Source organism: Simochromis diagramma, unplaced genomic scaffold (genome assembly GCF_900408965.1).
Source record: "Simochromis diagramma unplaced genomic scaffold, fSimDia1.1 OVJJ01000599.1, whole genome shotgun sequence".
Classification (NCBI taxonomy): Eukaryota; Metazoa; Chordata; class Actinopteri; order Cichliformes; family Cichlidae; genus Simochromis; species Simochromis diagramma.
Window position 1 is genome coordinate 55,733 of NW_024387408.1, and position 25,174 is coordinate 80,906.

Genomic DNA, 25,174 nt, shown 5'->3' on the forward strand with positions numbered 1-25,174 from the left:
GAGGCAACACAAATGTCTCCATCCAAGCTCATGTTGTGCTTTGTTGTCCTCTCAGTCCCCCAGGTGCAGGTGGAGGAAGGGGTGGAGTCTGTGCAGCTGCCCTTCAAAACCACACTTCACCTGCCTGAAGACGCTAAAGTGGAGTGGATGGACAGTGATGATGATAAGGTCCACGTGTATAAGAACGGCTCTGACCAGCATGAAGAACAGCACCAGTTTTACAGAGACCGAACGAAGATGAATGAAGACCTGCTGAAAACTGGAGACCTCAGTCTGACCCTGAAACACCCCACAGATGGAGACAACTCCATCTACACCGGCACTGTCTACAGCGTGGAGGGAAACATCCTGCTGAAGAAACAAGTGGAGCTGAAAGTCAGAGGTCAGTGCTGTAGATACAGGTTGAAGGTCAGAGGTCATGTAGGAGTTTATTTTCTAAAAGCTTTTTAATCTATTTTTAGTTTATGCAAATTATATAAAATCTTTAATGTTTTGATGTAAAAGCCAAAAATGTCAGGTGGAGCAACTGTCCATTTAAATAAACAGACTAAGAAGACGATTAAAAATGAAGTTTTAATTATCCTAACTTCAAAATAAAAGCCTCTGGTATGATTGAGTTTGGATCAAATCAGTAGTTTTGTTAGTTTTGTCCATCAGAGTATGAATGCATGTGATTGTCAGCACTATATGAGAACCAGTTTACCATTTACCATGATCCAGTCATTTGGGTGTTGTCAAATGTCAGGGTGTAGCAGCCATAAATATGAGGCTTTTATTGTGAAGTGAAAGATAATAAGAGTGAAAATGATGTGTCCATGGATTCTAAGTTAATACAGATAAAATACTATTTAAATTGGCAATTTGACTCACTGACAATAAACAGAACCACACTTGCTGCAGTAAGTTTGACACCACAGCATCATGTAGAGGTACTTTACAGCTGTAAATGAAAATTCAATACAGTTTTATTTATATAGTGCCAAATCACAACAACAGTCGCCTCAAGGTAGGGCTGCTCGATTATGGCAAAAATGATAATCACGATTGTTTTCACTGGAATTGAGATCTTGATTATTTGATGATATTTATTTAACAATAACAATGTGTTGAATAACCAATATCTCTGGGGTGATTGAATTGATAAACTCTTTTGCAAGAATATCAGATTACTCAATTAACTGGTCAAAATCTACAGTCCTACCGATTAATTGCTCCTTCCATTATTCCTCTTCTACACCACTGCAATCGGGAAATATAAAATATTTAGGTATTAATGTTTCTCCCAAGCTTGCAGATCTAACTAAATTAAACCATATCCCACTTTTAAAGAAGGTAGAAGATGATCTGGCTAGATGGAAATGTCTACCCATATCACTCATGGGAAGGGTTGCCGCTATAAAAATGATGGTCTTACCAAAAATAAATTATTTATTCTCAATGATCCCAACTAAACCGCCACAAGATTGGTTCAGATCTCTAGATTCATGTATGTCCAAATTCCTTTGGAAAAATAAACCCCCACGTATAAGCTTAAAAACACTACAAAAGACCAAGGATAAAGGAGGACTAGAACTGCCTAACTTTCAGCACTACTTCTTAGCCAACAGGCTTCAGTTTATCTCAGGATGGCTAAAACACACCCTCTTAGATGAACCTTGGCTAGATGTAGAACAAGCACTCTGCAATAATCTAGAGATCTCAGACCTACCATTTATCAGCTCAAACATCCAACGACATGAATGCTTTAAAAGCATCAACATCAGCTCTTCTCTGACAGCATGGTGGGAGTTTCTAAAATTGACGGCGTCTTCATTAATCCCATGCAAACGTACACCTATCTGGAACAACCCTGACATATTACAAAACAATAATATGATAAACTTTTCAGATTGGAGTGATAAAGGAATCAAATATTTAGAACATATACTAGAAGGAACAGAATTTATTTCATTTGACGGACTAGTTACACAATATGGGATCAACAAGAAAAGATTTTTAGAATATCAACAAATTAAATCCATAGTAAAAAAGAAATTTAAACCGGGTCAAGTTGAACTACAAACACCACCAAGTGTGGTTCAATTTCTTACTCTTAAACCCCCCAAATTACTATCCAAAATATACAGAATGCTTTCTAAAACAGATGAATCAATATCACTTCCTATTGCAAAATGGGAAGCGGATTTATCAGTTAACTTAGACCTAAACTTCTGGTCTCAGATTTGCTTAAAAACCTTTCATCTAATTAGAAATCCCAGTCTTCAATTAATTCAATACAAAATATTACATAGAGTGCACTATACAGGTCATCGGATGTTCAAGATGGGCTTTACGTCTACCAACAACTGCTCACACTGCCAAACCAATTCACCGGACAATTATATCCACGCTCTTTGGTTCTGTCCACCAGTTCAGAAGTTTTGGCGCGAGATATGTGAGGACTTATCGAAGTGTCTGAAATGTAACATTCCAACTTCCCCCTTAGTGTGTTTGTTGGGCAGCTTAGATAATGTCACTTCAGAAAAGAATATCGCCCATATGGTTTTCACTGCCCTATGCATAGCCAAGAAAACAGTCCTCATGAACTGGAAAAATAAAAATAATCTTAATTCTAACCAATATAGAAATTATCTATTAGATTACATTAGTCTTGATACAGCCTCTGCCACCACATCAGATCAATTGCTCTGGGCTCCTTTGATCAGCTCCATCACCTAGTGGGGGTGGGGGGTCATAGTTTGGTCCCGCCTTCACTGTTGTGATTGGTGTGGGGGTAGGGACAGGCTCAGGGCGTCGGGGGGTTCCCCGGAGGCATCTTCCTTGGGGGGCTCAACCCGGGGTAGCGGTCATGTCCGGTTAGGGGCTCTGTTGGCTCTCCGGTGACTTTTTCCTCGCGGCTGCGTGCAGCGGGGCTAGGGGAGGGTCTGTGCTGACGGACGTGGGTTACTGACCTGGTAGCCTGGCTGGCCCTGGGTGGGTCCGGGATGGGCGTGAGGTTCTGGGGGCGCTCCGTCTCTGGGCTGGGACCCGGACCGGGCCTCGGGGGCTTGGGTCCCGGTTGGTGTGTTGCCGGGGTTGTGGGCGGGTGGGTGCATGGGGGCCCAGGCCTGGAGCAGGGTGCCGCCGGTGCGTCGAGCCACCTGGGGGGCTCTTCAACTGGTGGGGGAGATTGTCACATCTTGCAGGAGCTTTCCTCTCGCCAGGAGCTCCCTCTGCAGGAGGGGGAGATACAGGAGAGGTGGAGGAAGATCTCAGCCTGGGTGTTTATTGTCTTATGTAGTCTGGAAGATGAGTGGATGGTGGGGTGGGTGCAGTTTTCTCTGTGGTGGGGTTGGGTGGACTGTCCCGGGCTCTGTGGGGCCGGGCGGCGCTGCTGCACTGGGCCCGGTCTGGATGGGCCTGGGCCCCCTTTCCCTGGCGGGTCGCGGAGTATGGGGGTGCCTACTGGGGTCAGCGGGGGAGCTGGCCCCAGGGAGGGGTCACTTGCCCCTCCCTTCCTTCCCTCCCCATCTCCAGCTGCCTCCCTCTTCCCGCTCCACCACAACCACCCACACATGCAGGGCCTTGGAGTAGGGGTATGTCACCAGGGTGCAGAGGAGGCTACCCCCCCCTCTGTCCCCTTCTGGCTGCCTCTGCCTCAATTTTATCCCACAACTTAGACATTCACATTACTCACACTCTCATTACACATACATATAGGGTCTTGGGGGTGGGCACGATACACGGAGTCCAAAGTACCATCAGGGTGTACACCCCACCCCTGGCATCGTTGCCCACCTCTCAATTTTAAATACACGTAGACATTGAGGGCTAGCAGGAGGGACCATGCGCGTACCTGCTGCTCTCTGGCAGGTAGCTCCATGCCCTCCTGGGTTTTAAATGCACCTTAGAACACACATACATCAACATTACAATGAGCGGGTGGAGGGAGGTTTGGAGTCTTCTCTCACCCCCGTTCTCTGCGACCTGCTGGAGCAGGGGGGCTAGGAGGAGGAGTTGGCCGTCCGACTGCGGTCTGGAGTGTGGAGCCTTCCTGCTGCTGCGGAGTCGGGGCGGTCTGCCTCCCCCCACCGCAGGGAAAAGGGTAACACCACCTGGGTCTGGGTGCAGTTCCCCCCTCCAGGGGCGGGGGCACCTAGACCCGGTTTGTAGAGTACGCTTGGGGAGTGTGATCGTGTGTACAACGTCTCTTTATGTCTGTCTCCACGTTGGTTGAGTGTGGAGTAAGTGCATATGAGAGCATGAGGGTGGGAATGGATGTTTGTATATGTGTGTGCCTGTATGTCTGTGTTTATATGTCAGGTTGGGTGTCAGGCGCCACCTCTCTGGGGACATCTCAGGCCCTCCAAGGTTTGGAGGCCTATCTCCCCCTACCACCACTTCCCCTGCCAGTGGCGGACCCCCTCAGACATTGGTGCGTTGGTGGTTCTTTGTGTCCGGGGATGGGCGTCCAGGTACACACCGGCTCACTCCTTGGCGGCCGCTTATCGAGGCCTGGAGCCTGGGGCTCGCTCGGGCCACTTCGGAGGTGGGGTGCCCCTGGCCTCTCGGCCTGGGGCTCGGTCACTCAGGCGCAGCTGGCTGCTGGCGGAGCTCACGGGCGCGTCACTGCAACTCCCCCTGGCTTCTGCTCCGCGGCTGCTGAGTGAGCCCTCATCTGGGACTCTCCTCAGCTCTTTCCGGGACAGTGGCGCAGCTGCCCCTCTGTTGGTCTTCCTTGGTCTCTTGTGTTCTGGGGGCCTCTGGATGTCTGGAGTTTTGATCTCCTCCACACCTGCTTCACGCCCTGGAGGACGGGGCTGTGGCCCCCCCACACCCTCTAGCAGATTATTACATGAAGGAACCTTTTAAAAAAACAAAAAACAAGCGCGTCCATGCTCACAGGTGTACACACGGGTGATCACACCCACAAACTACACCCTTTTTGGCTCCTACCTCAAAGCACACTGTGTTCTGTTGATCTTATGTGCTGCACAATAATGTTTAACATTTAGTATTTACTGTCATATTCCCATATATCATTGTGATGTTGTTTATTCTATTACTCTTGTTCTCTTCTGCTTGCTCTCTTTTTTCTTTCTCAGCAGGTGATCCAGGTGATTGATATATGCTTTTTTTTTTCTCTGCCCGTTCTGTTGGTTTTTGTCTTTTGCCCTTCTCCCCCCGTCCCTCTTCTCAGCTGTTTCTCTTTCCCTCTTTCTTTCTCCCCTTCTTTCCTCCAGTCTGTCCCGTATTCAGTAAGTGAAAATAAAATAAACAATAAAAGGTGAATCAAATGGACCATTACGGCAAGGCTGGGATGGTCAGTTTGGTAAAGTAAATCCGTTGGGTATCTTTCTTTGCCTTTAGACAACAATTCTGATGGCAAAAGAGCCAAACGGGACAGGCCAAAAAAACAAAAAAAACAAAAAAACAACAACAATGTGTTGAATAATGGCTTTAAAGATTGTCAAAAAATCATATAAAATAGTGTGCAAATACTGATAACAGTGCAAATGTTTGCGATATAAAAAAATAAATGAAAAATGTAAACATCTATGTTTAGTGAACTTCAAAATACTGCATAATATTTATGCATACAAATAACCAAACATCAAGACAAGCTGTGTAGCCACACAATGCACAATTGCATCAAACTGACATTGAGGTATGTCAATTTGTAGTGTTGCTCTGTGGTGCAGCTACAACACCGTAGGAAAGTTTACACACTATGTCTGCTTAATCCACATCTGACTCCGCGAACCCATAATGTTTCCACACCACTGAAGTTGTTTTACTTCTCTTTTCAAACAACAGCATTCTTTCTTCAGCAGCCATTATCCTCTCATCTCTACAAATAACTTCTGCTTGGCCTTCCGAGCTTGCCTCGGGTCCTCTTAATTGTTGTGACGCGTGTTTGAAACGCAGAGAGGTGCGCTCGATTTGCCACACGGAGCAGCGCAAGAGTAAAGGACGAGGTGCTAATAGGGCAAAGTCAAGGAGGCCATTTACATGAAAAGGGAAAGACCATCTCTGAATCGAGGAGGGTACATCTGTCACCATTGTCATGATCGCTGTGTGGCAGGCAGGATGAGGACCCAAAATGCAAATTCACGGACTCAGGGGATAAACTCAAAATCACAGCTTTAATGCTGGAAGGCAGATCACAAGAAATACAAAACTTAAACTGGGAACAATAACTAACACTCGCAGAGAGACACAGGGAAATCCACGCAGCATGAGGGAGAACGCGACACAGAACTGAGGGAGACGCAGACATAAATACACCGAGGGTTAACGAGAGAAGTGGGAGCACATGGGGAACACAGGTGACACTGATAATCATAACGAGACAGGGCGGGGTGAACATAACATGACGTATACAGGTGCGGGAGTCCCAAAGTAAAACAGGAAGTACAGAGGTTCAAACAGGAGGAGAGAGAGCACGGGGAGAACACAGACATAACGGGCTGGGGAACAGAAAAGAAAAGAAGAGCACAGCTCAGTTCAGGGGGCCGGCCGTGCACAAGGCAACGGCGACGACGTGGAAACAGTTCAGGGCGCGCGGAAGGCAGCGGCGGCGGCGAAGGAGATGACGGAGCAGTTCAGGAGGCCGGCCGCGCGGAAGGCAGCGGCAGCGGCGAAGGAGACGGAGCAGTTCAGGGGGCCGGCCGCGCGGAAGGCAGCGGCGGCTCTCCAGTGTCAGGCGTACTGGCCGAGGCCCGGTGGGCACAGGACCAGTCGAGGCGGGACCGGTCGGTGGCGGGACCAGACGGTGGCGTGGCAGCCACAGGCGACGGAGCCGGACCAGGCAAAGAGGATGACGGGGCCGGACCAGGCGATGACGAAGACCCGGCGGCGGCGAAGCAGCAGCTGAGGCTGAGGCCGGACCAGGCGAAGCACAGGCTGAAGCTGGACCAGGTGGAGCAGAAGCCGAAGTCGAAGCTGGACCAGACGACGGTGAAGCAGGAGCTGAGGCTGAGGCCGGACCAGGAGAAACACAGGCTGGAGCTGGACCAGGCGAAGCACAGGCTAAAGCTGGACCAGGCGTGGCAGAGGCGGAGGCTGGACCAGACGAGGATGAAGACTCAAATGAAGCTGGACCAGGCGGCGACGTGGACGGAGACACGGAGGCCGCAGCTAGCGTGGATGAAGACACGGCTGCTGCAAACGTGGACGAGGCTGCCGGTGGAGCAGCTGGTGGCTGAACGGGCCCCTCGGACCCTCCAGCGGAGACGGGTGGCTGAACGGGCCCCTCGGACCCTCCAGCGGACGTGACGTGAAGCGGTGGTGTCGCCGCAGGGTGCCGGATAGGCACACTCGGGAGTTCAACAGCCGACGCAGGACAAACAGTTATGGAGGCCCCTGGCTGGACTAGGAGCTGAGGAAACGCAGGCTGCTGAGGCACGATCCCAGAGAGAGAGAGAGCGGGTGAAAAACAGTCTGTAGGGCTTAATATCTTGGCACAAAAGACCATAAAGTGAGCAGTGGTAGTGACCACCAGTTCTGAGCCAGCAATCATTAGGTTCTGTTAAGGTTCAGACAGTTCGAGGAGGGATACAAGAGGTGATCGAAGAATAACCACACTGATCCGGCCGGGTGAAGTCAAACGATGATTTTAATGAATACACGCGTGGGAAGACAACTCTGTACGCAGACAGCAATTGATCTTCAACTTAATCAAAGCATAAACAGATTTTTATAGCATCAGGGTTTGATTTACTGACGCCCCCTCATGCGTCACAGATACATTTTATACATACGTCAAATCAACACCACAATGACTTTTCACCCAATTTGAAAGAACATCATTTTCTATTTTCATGGCTGGCCCTTCCTGTCCACCTTTCAATTCTCGTCTTGTTCCTCTTCTTGCCGAGACAATGAGGACCGGTTCCTCTTCTACCGAGATAATTTTGCAGTTAGAACCAGACATGACCTAGCCTCTCTCCTATAAATAATTCTACCTCATGTGTGTGTGTGTGTTGACCTCACATGCTCCTTGTGTCGCCTCTTCACCTACTAACTGTCTCTTGTCCTTAAACGCTCTTTCTCAATTCGCCTGTTGTACTTCTGACCTTTTACCAGGCCAGAGGCTCACCGAGACTATGTGTATGTCTTCTTACTAAATAAATGTTTTAAATGTTTTAATCAAGAACCTCTACTAAAAGTTTAATATAAAAATATGAAGCATATAAACGATATTAAAATAACCTGATATAAATGTATTGTAAGCCTGTATTGCAATTCCTTCTATGTTCTAGTTTTCCCTCAACATGTATCACCTGGACAGTCGCGCCTGGTGAAGCTTCAAACCTTTAAAGAACCTGAACATCAACTCAAATCAGCACAGATATGCAATATGTCTAAAATAGTTATAACTGCACTTGAAATACAAAGTTAACATGATAACTGTATGCATAACATCTTACGGCCTTCTTAAAGCTATCTGTTACATTATTAAAGCGACGATCATACTGCAGATTATGTCATGCCACACCAGAGGTCGATACATATGTTACGGTTCACTCCTCAGTCCACTCAACTACTTCCATATCCATCATCGGCATCATGGACATAGGGGCCACCGCCCCAGGGTCCACTGCCTTTACAATCACCTTCTCCACCAACCTTCGGGCACAAGGAATGAAACAACACCCACAGGTCACCAAAATACCCACCAATACAGATAGAGAAAACATAATTGACAGAGCGAACCCCTTCCACCGTCCGAACACTGAGGTCATCCAACTCTCCAGCGAGTTGTCAATTCCCGAGTGGTCGTGCATGGTTCTAGAGAGACTCTTTAGCCCCTCCAAAGCTCGCGTCACTGAGCCATCCGGAGCAGTGTTATTCGGGATATAAGTACAACACTGGTCTCCGAACATCGCACATACACCCCCTTTTTCCGCCAACAACATATCAAGGGCCATTCTATTTTGGACCCCCACTAATGAGGTCGGACCCATCTGCTCCGCTAACCCTTCCATCCCGTCTCTGGTGAGGTTAGAGAGCCTCAACAAATTATAGTGAACATAATTGATTCTGTCTACATTTTTGTTCGGGGTCACTGGAAAGAGAGCAGAAATTATTGGAAGATTCTCAAAACCAGTAGCTATTTGGTCTACGAGTTTATATTCACTTGGAACTCCTCTGGGGACCCCTATTGAGTCAATCCAAGTTGGCGAGTTCAGCCTAGGGTCATAAGCGTGTGTTCCCTCAATCCCACTTTTGGACAGGATATGTCTTTTCCGCCTCGCTGCCAATGTGCGTGTGTCGTGCTGTGGAATGCTTTTTACCTGATTTCCAATTAGCATAAGAGGTGCTCCTAGTCTCACCATCGCACACGTCCCCACACTTCCCAGAGGAACACGAGCCAAAAGAGTCTTGTGCCCACAGTAATAGTAAAGTCCACTTCTAGCCCAAGTCCCAATTAAAGTGTTGGGATCACTTACATTGTTTGTGGTTCTTCCCGTCTGGGTAACAGCGCACCAGCTTGGGTCGATTTCTCCCACGTTATATATTACTTTATCTGTGGAGAACTTAAAACACGTATAGTTATCTTTTTTCGGCAAAAATGGTCCTGGCTTTGTCCGCTTGTCAACTGGCGGAAACAAACTGGACAACACAGTGCAGTCTCCAGTACTCACTGCTCCTCTAGTCATTCGCAACAGGCAATCATGGCCCCACTTGTCCTCCGAATGGAGTGGAGCGGGCTTTGTGAACAAACGTGGTCTAGCAGAGGCACAAGCAACACAGTTAGTTAGCTCCTGTTCCCTAGCATTTAGAGCCATCCAGTCCAGCCAGAGATTACTGTCACTGAACCCAGTGGCGCGCTCAATTAAATCTTGAGGCTTCAGTCTAGTGTAGTCCACCGCCAGGACTCGTCTATCCTTTGGTTCCTGTTCCTCTGGTACCCCATATGACGACCCGTTTCCCCTTTTCCCTGTAAAATGTACACCAGCGTTTATTGGGTTGTTAATCATGTGTATTTCCTTTTCTTCTCTAACTAGCTCTACGGGGTTTACGGGATCGGCTATTTCAAGAAAATTAACTTTAATTAACCCCTTCGGGTCAGTTCCCACAGTCTCCACACCCAAGACTAAATACACAGAATTTTTACGCCACCAATTGCCCAGCGACATAGTCAACGGATTCTTAGATGGGCTATAATCTCTTTGGAGTTTTAACACGTTCTCTGACCCTTGTTCTGACGCTTCCCCATCTTCCCCAGTGTAACCCTTTACCTGATTCCAGTTCCGACACCAGTTTGCAAAGGGCCTACTCCCTCTTTCACAATGTGTACTTACTGCATAATCCCAACAAACCCACACATTATATCCTCTCCAACCACTATCTGCTCCTTTACACTTAACAACATCGCATAAATCAAATGTGAATGAAGTTGTGGACCCATTAACATAGTTCAACTCTAAACCACCATATGTACTGAGGCACTCATCCCTTTTACCCGAAACCTCGCGTTTTGATCTCCTTTTTAGTCCTGTTTCAATAAACAGTTTCTCTTTTGGTGCTGGATTCAACTGGCCCCTGTGTTCAGACAGTTCGCGGGGGCCTCCCTGCAAAATATAGACAAGCAAACATAGGGCCATTATCATTATCATTACAGTCATCAAACTGACAATCACAAGCAACATTTTAATCAGTCCTCTCTCCTCACGAGTCTCCGGCTCGCGGGATGGCATTGTGTTATGTATATTTGTACTTAGCATAAATTTTAAAACTTTGTTTCTGTTTTCCTCTTTCCCTTTTCCTCTTTTTCTTTACACCACCCCTTTTCAAACTCTCAGTTTGTTACCACTCCTTTCTGTAGACGAGGCGATTTCCTCCTAGGCTGCTCTTCTTTCTTCAGCCTTCCAGGTGGACTATTGGTCGGCTCGTTGCACAAGTGAGAGGGTTTATTCTGCCTCTGTTTGTTGACACCTGTGTCCTTTGAAGATGAGTTTTCCTCCACCACGCTCTCGTGTGCGGGTGCACACTGCGACCAGTGGTACCAGGTGTCGCCTTTCCCTTTCAGCTGGACTGCTGTGGCCGTCCGGGCGGTCACCTCATACGGACCAGTCCAGCGGGGCTCCTTCCACTTTCGCTTGATGACCTTTAGCCACACCGCCTTTGCGTCCGGGACCTCTCCGTTCCCCGTGGGTCTCTCACAAGTGACCTGTTTTGTAAAGCTGGACACAAGAGCTTTCAACTCATTAAAATATTCTGCATGAGACCTGTTGCTTGTCCTGGGCTGCTCCACTGGGACCACTGTCCAGGGTGCTGGAAACTGTCTCCCAGTCAGCAGCTCGTAAGGGGTGAAACCTGTGGATTGGTTAACAGAACATCTTATGGTCATCAAAGCAATGGGCAGGGCTGCGGCCCAATTTAGCCCTGTTTGCGCACAGATTTTAGCCAACTTGTTTTTCAAATTTAGGTTCATCCTCTCTACCTTTCCCTGAGATTGAGGATGATAGACCGTCCCGAACTTATGTTGCACTCCCAACATCCTCTCTACCTCTTGCAAATCTTTGTTCTTGAAATGAGTGCCATTGTCTGATCTAATTCTCTTGGGAAACCCATGCCTTGGAATGTAATGATTGATTAAGCACTTGATCACACTTTTCGCGTCTTCACGTTTGGTCGCCCATGCTTCGGGCCATCCAGTCAGAACATCCACACACACCAACAAATACCTCACACCACCTGGGCCTGTATCAATCATGTCGGTATAATCAATCACGACCTCTTCTCCTGGCCTTTCTGGCATGAGAAACTTACCGGCTTCAGGTTTTACTGCTGGCTTTGGGTTGTGTGCCCCACAAATTAGGCACGTTCTGGCCTTTTCCAGTATCATCCTTCTCAAATCAGGATGCCACCATCGGCACAAATTTCTCTCCATCTGTTTCACTCCCACGTGACCAAGCCCGTGAGCCTCATTCACCTTCTGTTCCGCCATTTTGGCCGTTAAAGCGGGACGCCCATCTGGTCCCCTCCACAAACCACCATCTTGCCAGGCTCCTTTGTTTTCCCACACCCCCTTTTCCTCCGGGGATGTCTCCTCCTGAGCCTGTCTAACTTCCTCCATGCTGTTAGTACTCACCTCCTCTTCTGGGGTCACCTGCACCATTTGTCTTTGTCCTTCGTACCCTACAGCTTCCTTCGCGGCTTCATCAGCTTTCTGATTTCCTTTTGCCACCATACTGTCTGCTTGTGAGTGGCCTTTGCATTTTATGATACTTACCTCGTCTGGGTCCTCCAGGGCCTTTTCCAGTTCCTCCATCTCCTTTTTGTGACAGATGGGTGCATTGGTAGCCGTTCTGAACCCGGCTCTCTTCCACTGAGCCAGTTCCACATGAGCTACGCAAACGCGTATGCTGAGTCAGTGTAGATGTTCACTCTCATGTTTTTAGCCAACCTCAGGCCTCGAGTTAGGGCTATCACTTCAGCTCTCTGGGCCGACTGTTGTCCCTCAATTTTTCCTGCTTCTTTCACCTGAAACTCAGTTCCTACTCTACAGACTACAGCATAGCCTGCTTTCAATCCTCCTTCATCTCTGTGGCAGCATCCATCTGTGAACCAGTCCTCAGCTCCATGTATGGGCTCTGCCTTCAGGTCTTCCCTGATTTTTGCTTCAACTTGAGCTTTCTTAACACAGTCATGTGGTTCTCCTGACCCCATTAAATCTGCCATATTGATGCCTTTATGTGTGAATGTCAGATTTGGCGCATCTAAAATTTTGCTCAACCTCTGTTGCGTCAGTGGGGTCATTGTGAATGCCTGTGAGTTCACATACGCAACTACACTGTGTGTGGTAAGCACTTTCAGTGGGTGTTCCCTCACTATGTGTGCTGTTTTCTGAATTATTTTTGCTACTCCTGCTGCATGTTGTGTGCATGTGGGATGCCTTGCTTCTGTTGAATTTAATCTTATGCTGACATACATAAGCACATCTCTACCTCCCCCTTTTTTCTGAAACAACACACCATTTACCACCCCATTTGTTTCTGAAACATCAAGATAAAATGCCTCGTCGTAGTTAGGTGTGGCTAGATCTGCAGCTCTTGACAAATCCTGTTTTAGCGAAATGAACGCTGTCTCTGTGTCCGGCGTCCAAGGCAATTCCGCCTTCAGATTTCGAACGCCTAGTTTCTTGATCAGGTCCCTTAAAGGGGCAGTCTTGCCAGCATAGTTCGGAATGAACTGCCTGCTGTAACCTGTCAAGCCAAGAAAGGAAAGCAACTCCTTCACAGTTCTTGGTTTTGGATGTGTCAGAATCTGGTCCCTGTGTGTGTTCATTAACCCCACTGATCTGTGTGCGATCACCCGGCCCAGAGATGTTACCTCTGGTCGGACCAACTGCAGTTTTGCCTTACTTACTTTGAAGCCACACTCCGCCAGTCTGTTCAACACCACGAGTGATGCTGCCGTACAGGCCGCTGCTGACGGGGCTGCAATAAGAAGATCATCAACATACTGTATCAATGTACAGCCCTCCGGCAGTTGACACGGGGACAATGCCTCCTTTAACACCTGATTGAAAATGCCTGGTGAGAGTGCAAAGCCTTGTGGTAGGCGTGTGTACCTAAATTTCTGGCCTCTGTATGTGAATGAGAAAATGTCTCTGAGCGACTCGTGCAGTGGAAGACAAAAGAATGCATTCGCTAGGTCAATACATGTGAACCACTTTTGGTCCCCAGTAATTGCGGTCAGAGCTGTGTAGGGATTTGGTACAGGCACCGTGTCAGTCCTCAGTATGGCATTTATTGCCCTCAAATCATGTGCCATGCGGTACTTTCCTGTCCCATGTTTTTCCACTGGCAGAATAGGTGTGTTCCAAGAAGACCATGAGGGCTCAAGCACTCCTGCCTCCCACAGCCCTTCAATGGTTTCAGCTATACCTTCCTCTGCTTCAGTTTTGTGCCTATACTGTGGTTTACTAATTGGTGTGTCAGACCTCAGCTGGAACAGGACAGGCGAACAATTAGCTAAACCTACGTCTGTGGGCCCTGTGGACCACAAAGTATCAGGCAATTTTGAGAGCTCAGCTACTGCATCAGGATGATCCATTCTTTCCCTGCCATGCATTCTGGAGATTTCTTTTTGTTCTAAAATCACTGCATCGCTGGACAGACAAGTTATGCGATATATTTTACATTTTGGTGCATACCAGACATTTGGAATTTGGGTGCTTTGCCAGCTGGCGTTGTCTAGCGCCCGCTTGACCATCGGTCCCAGATCTCTTGGCCCATGACCCTCGTGGACCGCCAATGTAATGTGGGGGGCTGAGTCCTCTCCCACATTGTACCAGGGCAGTTGTTCATCAGTAAATTTCACAGCCGCGGCCACACCTTCTGGTCCAACATAAATGTTATGTGTTCGCACATTCCACGTCTGTCCCTCAAGATCAGACTGGAACCGTTCCCAATAGATATCGTTATCTTCCCTATCATAAAAGAGTGTAACGTGAAAAGGATCTCGCGGCAGGGTATAGACGGCCAGGCTCATTATCCAGGGTTTCCACAGCTGATAATGTCTCAGAATGCCTTCTTCCACTAGCCTCCCCCAGTAGATTTCGGCAGTGGGTTGTTCAGAGTTCTGGACTAGATATTGAGTCTTTGAAGGTGATCCCAGACACGGAAATTCTTTTCCTCCAGGCAGAGTAACAGTCAGTCCGTCTGGTGAGCACATGATCGTGGCTCCCAGCTTCACAAGCAGGTCCCTGCCCATGAGATTTGCAGGCACCTGTGAGGACACCACATATTGGTGTTTCAAAGTCTGTTCTCCCAGCTTTGTCAATGCCGGATCCGTCAATGGCAGAGTCATCGGAATCCCGGAAAAGCCCACCACATTAACTGTGTGACAGGAGAGTGTCGCACTGTCTGGTGTGTCTCTCAGTGTTGAGTATGTTGCTCCAGTATCCACCAGGAAGGGCAATTCAGTGCCTTCCACGGTCATTGACAGCATGGGTTCTGCCGTGCCCATGCTGTTCGGTCTCTCCGGGCTCCGTCAGTATTGCTCCCAGCCCCAGTCAGCTACTGGGTACTGGGCGACTGGTGCTGCATTCGGGTTTGGAGCTTGATGTGCTCCCCTGTAAGCAGCTCTTTGTCTTGAGCCTCCTTGTGTCTGGGATTGATAGCCTCGCCCCTGATAGTTTAGCGGCGGTTCAGGGCAGTCTCGTGCCCAGTGTCCATCTGCTCCACATCTCAGACACGCAGTCCTCGACACACTGCCAGGATTCCCCAGATTCCGAGCCCTTTGTCCTCCCCTCGCGGATCCACCACGCCCTCTCTGCGGTCCACCGGTTCCCCAATTCCCTATGGGTTGACGCTGCCTTGGTGCATTGGCGGGCCAACGATCATCAGAGTAGAGACCCGGACCCTGATCTGGCCAGTCAGGCACAGGATCAGGCTGAGGCCTTGCCACCATTATTTTCTTTGCGCTTTCTTTATCCTCTTTCTTTCTGTCGCCTACCTTATTTCTCGCCTCTGTCAGCTGTAACTTTACCAGCTGCGCCTGTGCCTCCTCCAACTCTTTCTTTTGTTTGTTTGCCAAATCCTGTTCCTGCTGAAGTCTGTGGGTCACATGTCTCTCCCACTGTACCGAGTCTGCAACGGCAAAATCTGGGTTCTTTTCCAAGTCAACTGCAACCTGGTTGGGCAGCCCTGCCAGCACAGCCGAACGGAACCATGCTCTACTTTCGCCCTCCTTCCCTGGGTGTATTCCTGTTTCTAACAGCCATTGTTCCTTTGCTTTAGCTAAAAACTCTCTGGGTGTGGTTTTGGGATCCCAAATAATTTTTGGAATGGCTCCAGTGTTAGGAGTTGGGTATCTCTCCCGGACTGCATCTGCTAAGTCACTCTGCACCTCATGGTATGGCTGGTCATTTGCATATCTGACTGTTCGAGCTATCTGCTCAACATCTACTAACCCACCACCCAGCATACAACGTCCGGCCAAAGCGCGAAAATCGCCCAGCGCTAATTCTTCTCCTTCGGTCAGTGCGCCCAGCCTTCTTAACCAGCTAGCTCCTCCCTCAGTTATTGGTGGAAGTTGTTTAACCAATGCTTCCAAATCTCTTACCTTATATGCGCGATAGACTGGTTCGTTCTTTGGGCCTGCTATTAAAGGCAGATTAAAACCAGGGTCAGCAGCTCCTTGTTCAAAACTCACTTTTCTACTCTTCCTCAACTTTCCTTTTCCCTTTGAGCTCTTAAATAAGGGCCGTCTCTGCGCTTGGTCTCTCTTCACCATTCTTTTCCTCAAAATTAGGCTTGTACTTGGTTGTGACTCAGCTCCTTCTGCGTCTTCGTCCTCCTCATCGTCCTCTTCTTCTGGTGAAGTCACACCGTCTTCGTTCTCCTCTTCTGACACTTTCTTCCTTACTCTCTGCTTTATGACATCCAATGCCTTTAATGTCTCTAAAAGCGCACGTGGGGCGTCATGCATTTGTCCATACACTTCTCCTTCCCAGGGTTCTCCCTTAGTGGTGTCCCCTGGTGGCATCTTGTCCTCCATTTTAAACGTCCTTTCGGCCTCTCTATCCTGCTTTGGCTGTTCCACTGTAGACACTGCGGCCCGTATCCTGTCTCCACTACCCAACAAACGGGGAGGCGAGGTTGAGCCTTCATCTGCAGCTGAGGCTATCATTCTCTCTCCCACATTTTGGGACTGGCACTCTACTGCCCTTGTAGTAGTATACTCAACATCTACTCCTCCTCCAAGGACAGCTCCAGTCTGTCCGCCTGGACCGCGAACTTGTCCCCCTTCAAGGGTCATTACAGGCATGACATATGGTGGTGGTGGTGCACTACGTGCCAATTCGGCCCAAGGATATAGTCTCAGTGTGTAATACCTGTTAGCCTCTTCTACCTTTGGAGTCAAATCCTTCATTTGGTCCTCTAGCTTTTTATTCTCCTCCTTCAGGTGTTTCAGAGACTCCATTATACTCACCATGTCTCCTGATTTTCCTGTGTCATCCTCCTCCTCTGTCATCCAAGAAGAGGCTGCCCTCCACAGGAACAGCCACTTACAACACTTGGCATGCGTTTTTTTTAGGTCCTTAATTTCTCCTCTGGCTTTCCTGTTCACTGAACGTCCCTTGGACTCCTCTTCTAATTGTTTCAATCTCTGTTCACATCTCTCTCCTTCAGTTTTTAACACCAAGCTCAGAGCTATCTTGTCACCCAGCCCTTGCTGTTGGAATGTAATGAGATTGCTTACCTCAACCTCCATCGCTTGGGACTCCTTCTCCGCTGATTTTAATGCTCCAGGGGAAGCCAAACGAATAGCTTTCTTAAGCTGTTCAAGCTGATCCTTCAGAGGTTTGTATCCCCTTTTCCCACAAGGTGTCGCACCCGAGCTGTCAGCCATTCTCTGAAACACAAACTTACCTCTTCAAATGACGTTGGTCGACTCCACCTTCTAGGTCTAGGTCACCCAAACACGCTTAACTTTCGGTTTCAGAATCCGTCTCGCTGCTCTCGCAATCACTGGCTCCTCTTCTCCTGCTCGGTGACACACAAAGTTTAACCCAGCACTTTATACGCTGTCCTCGCGTTCTCAAGCGTTGACACTTAATCACTCAAAGTGTTACTTTATGAAACCAGCAACCCTTATGCGCAATGCGCTCACTTCCATATACTTACCTCTCTCCCAAAGTTCCCTGGTTAGTGCTTTCATTTTTTTTAACCTCATTAGCGGCGCTGTGCGTCCCTTATACACTTTACAGCAACACACCCTCCGGCGTCTCTCAGCTTACCCCGTACTAATAAATCTAAAACCAAGAAATCTCCTTACATTATATCAAATCTTTCTCCGTTTCGCACCACCTCCCACATGTTTAACAAAAACAGCGCTGCCCGAGAAGGCTCCCACATATCAAGGTGGTCGTTCTCACAACCTTCAAGCAAACCCTCAAATAGAAGAAAACAACGACACAGGCAGGTTTCCAGTTCAGCCTCCTCAATTTCTATGCACACCGAAAATTCATGGGGAGATTCTTCTGTCTCCCCGTGTCCTACACAATTCACCTCCAAATGATCCCCTACAATTGAAATTTCAGTGTGAAATGACGCCGAGATTAACATTCCCTTATTTATTTACTACATGTAACCTGAATTTTCTCTCTTTCTCAAATCACAAAGGTTATCTCTAAAATAGCTACTAATTAAGTTTCATTTTATAGCATCGGTGGTAAGGTAAACTACAAAAGTCCACTTTATTGCGTGCTCATTGAGTTACTTCTATTAAGGCTATTTAACAAGTTCAATTTACTCATACTCATTTATCTGTCACGCTTATTAGTGGCTCATGGTTGCTTTAAAGCCTACGTCTGACTTGACCACAGAGTTAGAGCATCATTCAATCCTCTCAGGATGACCACTCCATTTACTCTGCATCCAGACAGCTCATAAATTAACAGCACTTTCTGGCTGTAACCCTTTTTACTAACCTCACGCCTTTTTATTATTATTATTATTTTTAAACCTTCAAATCCACCTTAAATCTTCTGGCTTGAACGCTAGTTCTAAACACAAACTATTCTTATATTCTACTCAGAAACCCTGTCACCACTCATAAATTTACAACAATTATTTAAACTCTATTCACAGTGTTGTTATGTACTAAGCCAGCATTTTAGTCACAGACATTTAACCACATTTGCAAACAATAGTTATCGAGCTCATAACACACAAAACCGAAAGCACAATCCTCTCATGCGCTCCGTATCAGCTGTCTCATTTGCATGCTCACACACACCGTCTAAAAATACCACCATGCAGTCAGTGCATTACTGACTCGACACACAGCCTCCTCTCACACCAAATTCTCTTATTTTATATTACAAAGACGTCTTATATTTACAACCACTGTCAGATCTGTCAGCTTTAGCGCCTAAACAATTTCGAAAACTTTAAGATTAACGGTCCAACCGAAAAAGTCCAACTTTTTTGTAATCAATTAACCAGTATCTGTCCAACAGTTTCTGGCCTCATCTCTAAAGTACCTAACTCAATTTAAGAGTGTCCAACACCCAAGGTCCAACCTTTGCTGCCCAAAAAAGCGCAGGCTACCGTTCCAAACGGTAGAGTGGTCCAACCACTAGCTTATTCCAGGATGCCCTGTACCCCACAGTTAAGCCAAACTGAACTAACCCTGTTCGCCGACAGGTCAATGTCGCGCGTCCACGACAAGGAGGGAGCGTAAACTCCGGGCTCTGCGCTTCTTACCAGTCCAACTGGCGTCCTATAATAATTTTGTAATACTTTAAAACAACAATCAACACCCAAAACAAGTGTATAACTGAAGCAGGTCCAACCTTATATCCAAACAATAACCACATTCCCTAACCTACTAAAATCAGCAGTCCAACTGCTTTCCTTTCCGCGGTCCAACCGCAATAAATCATTTTAGCGGTCCAACCGCATTCAATCATTTCCAGCAGTCCAACTGCTTTGTACGGTCCAACCGTATTAAATCATTTTCAGCAGTCCAACTGCTTTAAATCCTCAGTTCTGTCATGAGATTCTAATCAAAATCAAAACAGACATCCACCAGTACTTTCAGTGAGCGGACATTTAATTTTTACAGCCCAATTTGACACCTTTTGGAAATAATTCAACAGGCAGTGTCTTACCTTTTTAGATATGATGCGCCGGCGTGCGTCCACTCACTTTTGACCACTGGCCAAGTGTCTGCCCGTCTGACCACCTCGGACCACCGTTCACACCTCTCCAATCCTCCCCCTCACTCAACCACCGGACGAGCCCCCAAAATGTTAAGGTTCAGACAGTTCGAGGAGGGATACAAGAGGTGATCGAAGAATAACCACACTGATCCGGCCGGGTGAAGTCAAACGATGATTTTAATGAATACACGCGTGGGAAGACAACTCTGTACGCAGACAGCAATTGATCTTCAACTTAATCAAAGCATAAACAGATTTTTATAGCATCAGGGTTTGATTTACTGACGCCCCCTCATGCGTCACAGATACATTTTATACATACGTCAAATCAACACCACAATGACTTTTCACCCAATTTGAAAGAACATCATTTTCTATTTTCATGGCTGGCCCTTCCTGTCCACCTTTCAATTCTCGTCTTGTTCCTCTTCTTGCCGAGACAATGAGGACCGGTTCCTCTTCTACCGAGATAATTTTGCAGTTAGAACCAGACATGACCTAGCCTCTCTCCTATAAATAATTCTACCTCATGTGTGTGTGTGTGTTGACCTCACATGCTCCTTGTGTCGCCTCTTCACCTACTAACTGTCTCTTGTCCTTAAACGCTCTTTCTCAATTCGCCTGTTGTACTTCTGACCTTTTACCAGGCCAGAGGCTCACCGAGACTATGTGTATGTCTTCTTACTAAATAAATGTTTTATACAAAGTTAACATGATAACTGTATGCATAACATCTTAAGGCCTTCTTAAAGCTATCTGTTACATTATTAAAGCAACGATCATACTGCAGATTATGTTATGCGGGTAAAATACTTTTTGTTCATCCCCACAGTTCCCAGAGTCTGCATCAGTCCAAAGTGGCTCACAGGTTACTGGTCCAGTCTCTGTGATCCTAGGAGAGGTCAACATAAGCTGGTTGGACTTAAGAGATGGTAGTGTGCGGCTCAGAGGAGCTGGTTCAACCATACGGAAAACAAGAATTGCCACTCGATCCACAAAAACAAGGCTTAGATCATCAGGAGCTGACTCCTGGAAAAACAGTAAATACACAGGTATGGACCCAACCAATGGCACCGTGGTAGCATGACTGTGGTGTGTTGGATGGATGTGTTTGTTGGAACCTGCACCTGCAGTGATCTGTGGCTTCAGAGTGATAACTATATTGAGTGGAGAGACAGATACAGGTGAAACGGTACGTGAACCATTAACTGAAGCAGGTGACACTTCAGGCTGAGAGAGGGTGGTTACGACATTGTTCGGGGCCAAAACCCTATCTAGTGACGAGTTCATAGAGGCAGGAGAAAATGGTGTCACATCAACCCTGATCTCAGCCTCCATCTCCTGAGTGGAGGTAATGGTGCTGGAGCAAAACAGTTCAAAATCACCTTGTTTATTACCTTCAGGAAGACAGAAGTCGTGTTGTGACATTACAAAGTCCAGGTCACCATGATCTGCAGTTATGTTTGCATCTTGAAGGCATAATATGGGTTCATGATCAGCGTTCACAGTCTCCAGTTCGTGAGAAACAAGTGTCGCTGGGCAAACCGGAGCACTAGTTATGCTTTCGTTACCTTCATTCAGAGACTGGTGGAGGAGCAGGGCCGGCTCAGGAGGGAAGAAATTAGCCACCGGCAACTCAGACTTGGTTGGAACTGCAGACACGGAAAGGGACACAAAAGGAAATACCTCCCTCCCACTATCAACATGAGAAGCAGTGGAAGTCTCTCTCAGTCTATGTGTGGATTCTGAGGTCCCTGCAGGAGTGAGTGAATTAGTCGTGATTGACTGAGAAGAACTGTCTCTAGCCTGCGGCTTGGTGAATAGCTCATTGCTAGCCATATCACCGCCTAAGTCTGTAGCCACCTCACATGCCTTCCGCTCAGCGGTAACTTGGAGTGACTTGACGGTTTCACTCACCTCCGAGCGTCGGGCGATGCGATGGCGACGCGAACGCCGTTTCCTTTTGGCCGTGGGCCCCGTTAACGAGGAAGGTGGAGCCTCCTGTGGCGTCGCAGAGGCCGAGGAGGCGAGTGTTGGCGGAGCGGCAGGCGGGAGCTCCAGGTAACTCCGGGGGCCCCCCAAGGGCTAGGCGTGTCCCGCGGAAAATCTCACCGTAGTGAGGAGCGAGCCATGGCTCCTCCCGTAGCTCTTCCTCCAGTTGCGCGCAGGCGGCGCACTGCCGCTCCTCGAGGTCGGAATCCATGCCCCCCACAGCTTCCTCGTGTTGCTCAGTGGAGGGCAAAACAGGCCGTGGCGGTGCGCGACGGCGGCGGGAATGCCGGTTTCTCTTTGGAGCGGCCGTGGGCAAAGCCTGGCCTTCCGTGGCGACCGGCTCCTCGTCCTCCGACCACATCCGTGCCAGGCAGGAAGCAGGAGACGAGTAGTCCGATCGAGGCGGCGAGGGTGGACGGTTGGTCCAAGGTGGGGCGGCTGACGAGAGCTCCTCCTCGGAGATGAGCCAGGGCTTCCAACGGAGCTCGTCCTCCCGATATGCCCGTAACACCTGCTGCCGCTCCTCCTCACTGAAGTCACTAGCCTCTGGCATCTCCGTGCGCCGCGTAGTGCAGTCAGGCGGTGGCGAAGATATGGAAGCCGACGAAGCGTGAACAGACGGTGTAACGGTGGTGAGCCTCATAGTTCCGGTTCTGACCGTTTCCGGTTCTTCATGCTGGAACAGCTGCCCACAGTGGAAACGAGAAAGTCCCGGATGTGGGGGCGCAGCGCGCCGAACAGCCACGGGAGTCCGGACATCATCCGCTGTAGACGGACGGCTACGACCTCCCGGTGTTCGTCTCCTGGCAGCGCCTCCCACTCCTGATAGTGGTACTCCACTGTATAGATCAAATCCTCCCGGAGCTCAGCGGAGGGGTTGTGAGTTGCTGGGTCCATGTCGTGGTCGCGTTCTTCTGTCATGATAGCTGTGTGGCAGGCAGGATGAGGACCCAAAATGCAAACTCACGGACTCAGGGGATAAACTCAAAATCACAGCTTTAATGCTGGAAGGCAGATCACAAGAAATACAAAACTTAAACTGGGAACAATAACTAACACTCGCAGAGAGACACAGGGAAATCCACGCAGCATGAGGGAGAACGCGACACAGAACTGAGGGAGACGCAGACATAAATACACCGAGGGTTAACGAGGGAAGTGGGAGCACATGGGGAACACAGGTGGTACTCATGACCAATGATCAGTAGTCTTTGATCAGTGAGCTTTGATCAATGGTCATGACAACTTGCAAATAAACAACCTGACCTCTCAGCCCCTTGTTCATTCAGTGGTGCTAGTTTCAGTCACTATGCAAATGTACTGTACTGTTCTCAGTCATCCAGGTCATTGTATTCTAAGGAGCTTGGAAAGAAAAGTGTCTGGACTCCTTTAAGTTTCTTGAAGATGGGCCAAGCTCCTCAGAATGCAAATGTATTGTTTATAAGATTGGGGAAACTTGCAGTCAGCTGAGACTGAAGAAGTCACTTGGATGATGATGAAACGTTTTTCCCATTGAAAACACTATGTCCAGATGAACAGAATTTGGAATTTACTTACCTGGATGATTGAGCATGCATCAAGACATTTGAGTTGTTCCAGGCATGTTCCACTGGAAGGAGGCCCTGGAGTAGACCCAGGACATGCTAATGAGATCATATCTTCCACCTGGCCTGGGAACGCCTTGCTGTTTCCCTGGAAAAGCTGTAGGGGGTGGCTGGAGAGGGAGGTGTGGGCTTTGTTGCATAGACTGCTGCCCCTGCGACCTGGCCCCAGATAAGAGGATGGATGGATGGAATTATTTCTCTCCATGAGCTGTTTGTGTGTCTGAAGGAGGCGCCACTCCATCGCTTCATTTAGTGCAGAACAAGAGTCACATGATGCTGCTCTGAACACCAATCACACTTTGTACAGCTCATGTTGTGTTTGTTGTCCTCTCAGTCTGTCAGGTGGAGGTGGAGGAGGGGGCGGAGTCTGTCCAGCTGCCCTTCAGAACATCACAGAACCTGCCTAGAGATGCTGAAGTGGAGTGGGTACGCTATAACCCAAAAAAGACGATCCATGTATATAAGAACGGCTCTGACCAGCCTGGAGAACAGGACCGGGATTACAGAGACCGAACGAAAATGAATGAAGACCTGCTGAAAACTGGAGACGTCAGTCTGACCCTGAAAACCCCCAAAGAGAGTGACAGTGGAGAATACAGATGTATAGTGAATGGGAAGATCTGGAGAGAGAAAACTGTGCTGCTCAAAGTCAAAGGTTTGTTGGTTTGTGTTTGTTTGCACGTGTGTGTGTGTGTGTGTGTGGGGGGGGGGGGGGGGGCAGGCAATCGTTCGTGTGTCTGACTGTCTTTTGTCTCCTCTGCAGGTCAAACAAGGGACAATATGAACAGAAACAGCTGCATTGATCAGACTCCTCGGTCAGCTTAGGCCTGACATCATGTGCAAAACCTTTATACAGTGGTCCCTCGCTATAACGGGGTTAACTTTTCGCAGCCTCACTGTTTCGCTGATTTTTTGGGGTGCAATTTTGCATGCTTTTTTTTTTCTTTGTTTTGTACAGTGCATTGTGTTCTGCGTCCTGATTGGCTGCAGACCATTGTCAATCAATGTCTTGATGCATGCTCAATCAATCTTGTGCCGTGTCTCCCGTCCAGTACAAAATGCTTCTCAAATATACATAAATCTTGGCTAGCAGAAGACAACAAACACAGCAATGTCGACATCAAAGGCACCTGCGGTAGCACCCAAAAGGCAGACAAAGATGCTAACCATTGCACAAAAAGTTGGACTTCTGGACTCTGGGCTGGACCAATTACAGCCGAGGAGGTCGAACTTTAAAGTTCCATATTGAGGTAAAAAGGAACATGATTTGTCCCGTACTTCAGCTAGAATGGAAAAAAAGACACAAAGCTGGAGGTATTCCGTGTCTTTACGCTGCACAGCTGCCGCTTCTTCTCTCTTCTCTCCCCCTCTCTCTCCTGTTGCTACTTCAATCATGAAACTGATCAAACTGATCAGCTGATCGGCTTTCCTCTCTTGTTTGTTTATCGCCCACTTTGCCCCAGAAGGAGGAAACCAGCGGATAAACTACAGCACGTTTAAGCTTGATAAACTGTTGCTAGAATTTACTCAATATTACTTTCTAGTATCAGCTGATGTTTGCTGGAGCCACAGCTGTAAAGCTGCTGGTCATGATATGGTTTGGATATGTGGTGAGAGGGAAACATGAAGATGAAACCAGGAGATGTCCTTACTGAATCATCAGAGCTGTGATGGAGAAACAGGTTTACCTTTTAGGTGACATGGATGAGTTGAAGGGAAGTTATGAACTGTTTCTGAGAGACAAATAACACCAGGATCCTTTTCTATGTAGCTGACAGCTGATAGCTGTGCAGGGGCGGGTCTAGGAAAGTTTTGCCAGGGGGGCAGGTAGGGCACTAACAGGGAAAGGGGGGCACAAAGAAATTTCTTTCTTATTCTCATTTAAAATGTCTCGCTTTTATTAAATAAT

The 25,174-nt window shown here is 48.0% G+C and overlaps 1 protein-coding gene across 1 annotated transcript; it reads left to right on the top strand.

The window, feature by feature from the left end:
• Positions 1–236: 236 nt before the first annotated feature.
• LOC120720798 (myelin-oligodendrocyte glycoprotein-like) lies at positions 237–24,390 on the top strand. The gene is made up of 3 exons (XM_040010577.1): positions 237–382; positions 23,600–23,920; positions 24,029–24,390. The coding sequence occupies exons 1-3, from the start codon at positions 238–240 to the stop codon at positions 24,088–24,090; spliced, it is 528 nt and encodes a 175-aa protein (XP_039866511.1). The 5' UTR covers position 237; the 3' UTR covers positions 24,091–24,390.
• Positions 24,391–25,174: the final 784 nt, after the last annotated feature.

Bases quoted from the DNA above. Each gene is read 5' to 3' on its own strand.
- LOC120720798 (XM_040010577.1), top strand. From the start codon at position 238: ATGAATGAAGACCTGCTGAAAACTGGAGACCTCAGTCTGACCCTGAAA. The intron at 383-23,599 runs GTCAGTGCTGTA...TTGTCCTCTCAG, and splicing joins AGTGGAGCTGAAAGTCAGAG to TCTGTCAGGTGGAGGTGGAG. The intron at 23,921-24,028 runs GTTTGTTGGTTT...TCTCCTCTGCAG, and splicing joins TGTGCTGCTCAAAGTCAAAG to GTCAAACAAGGGACAATATG.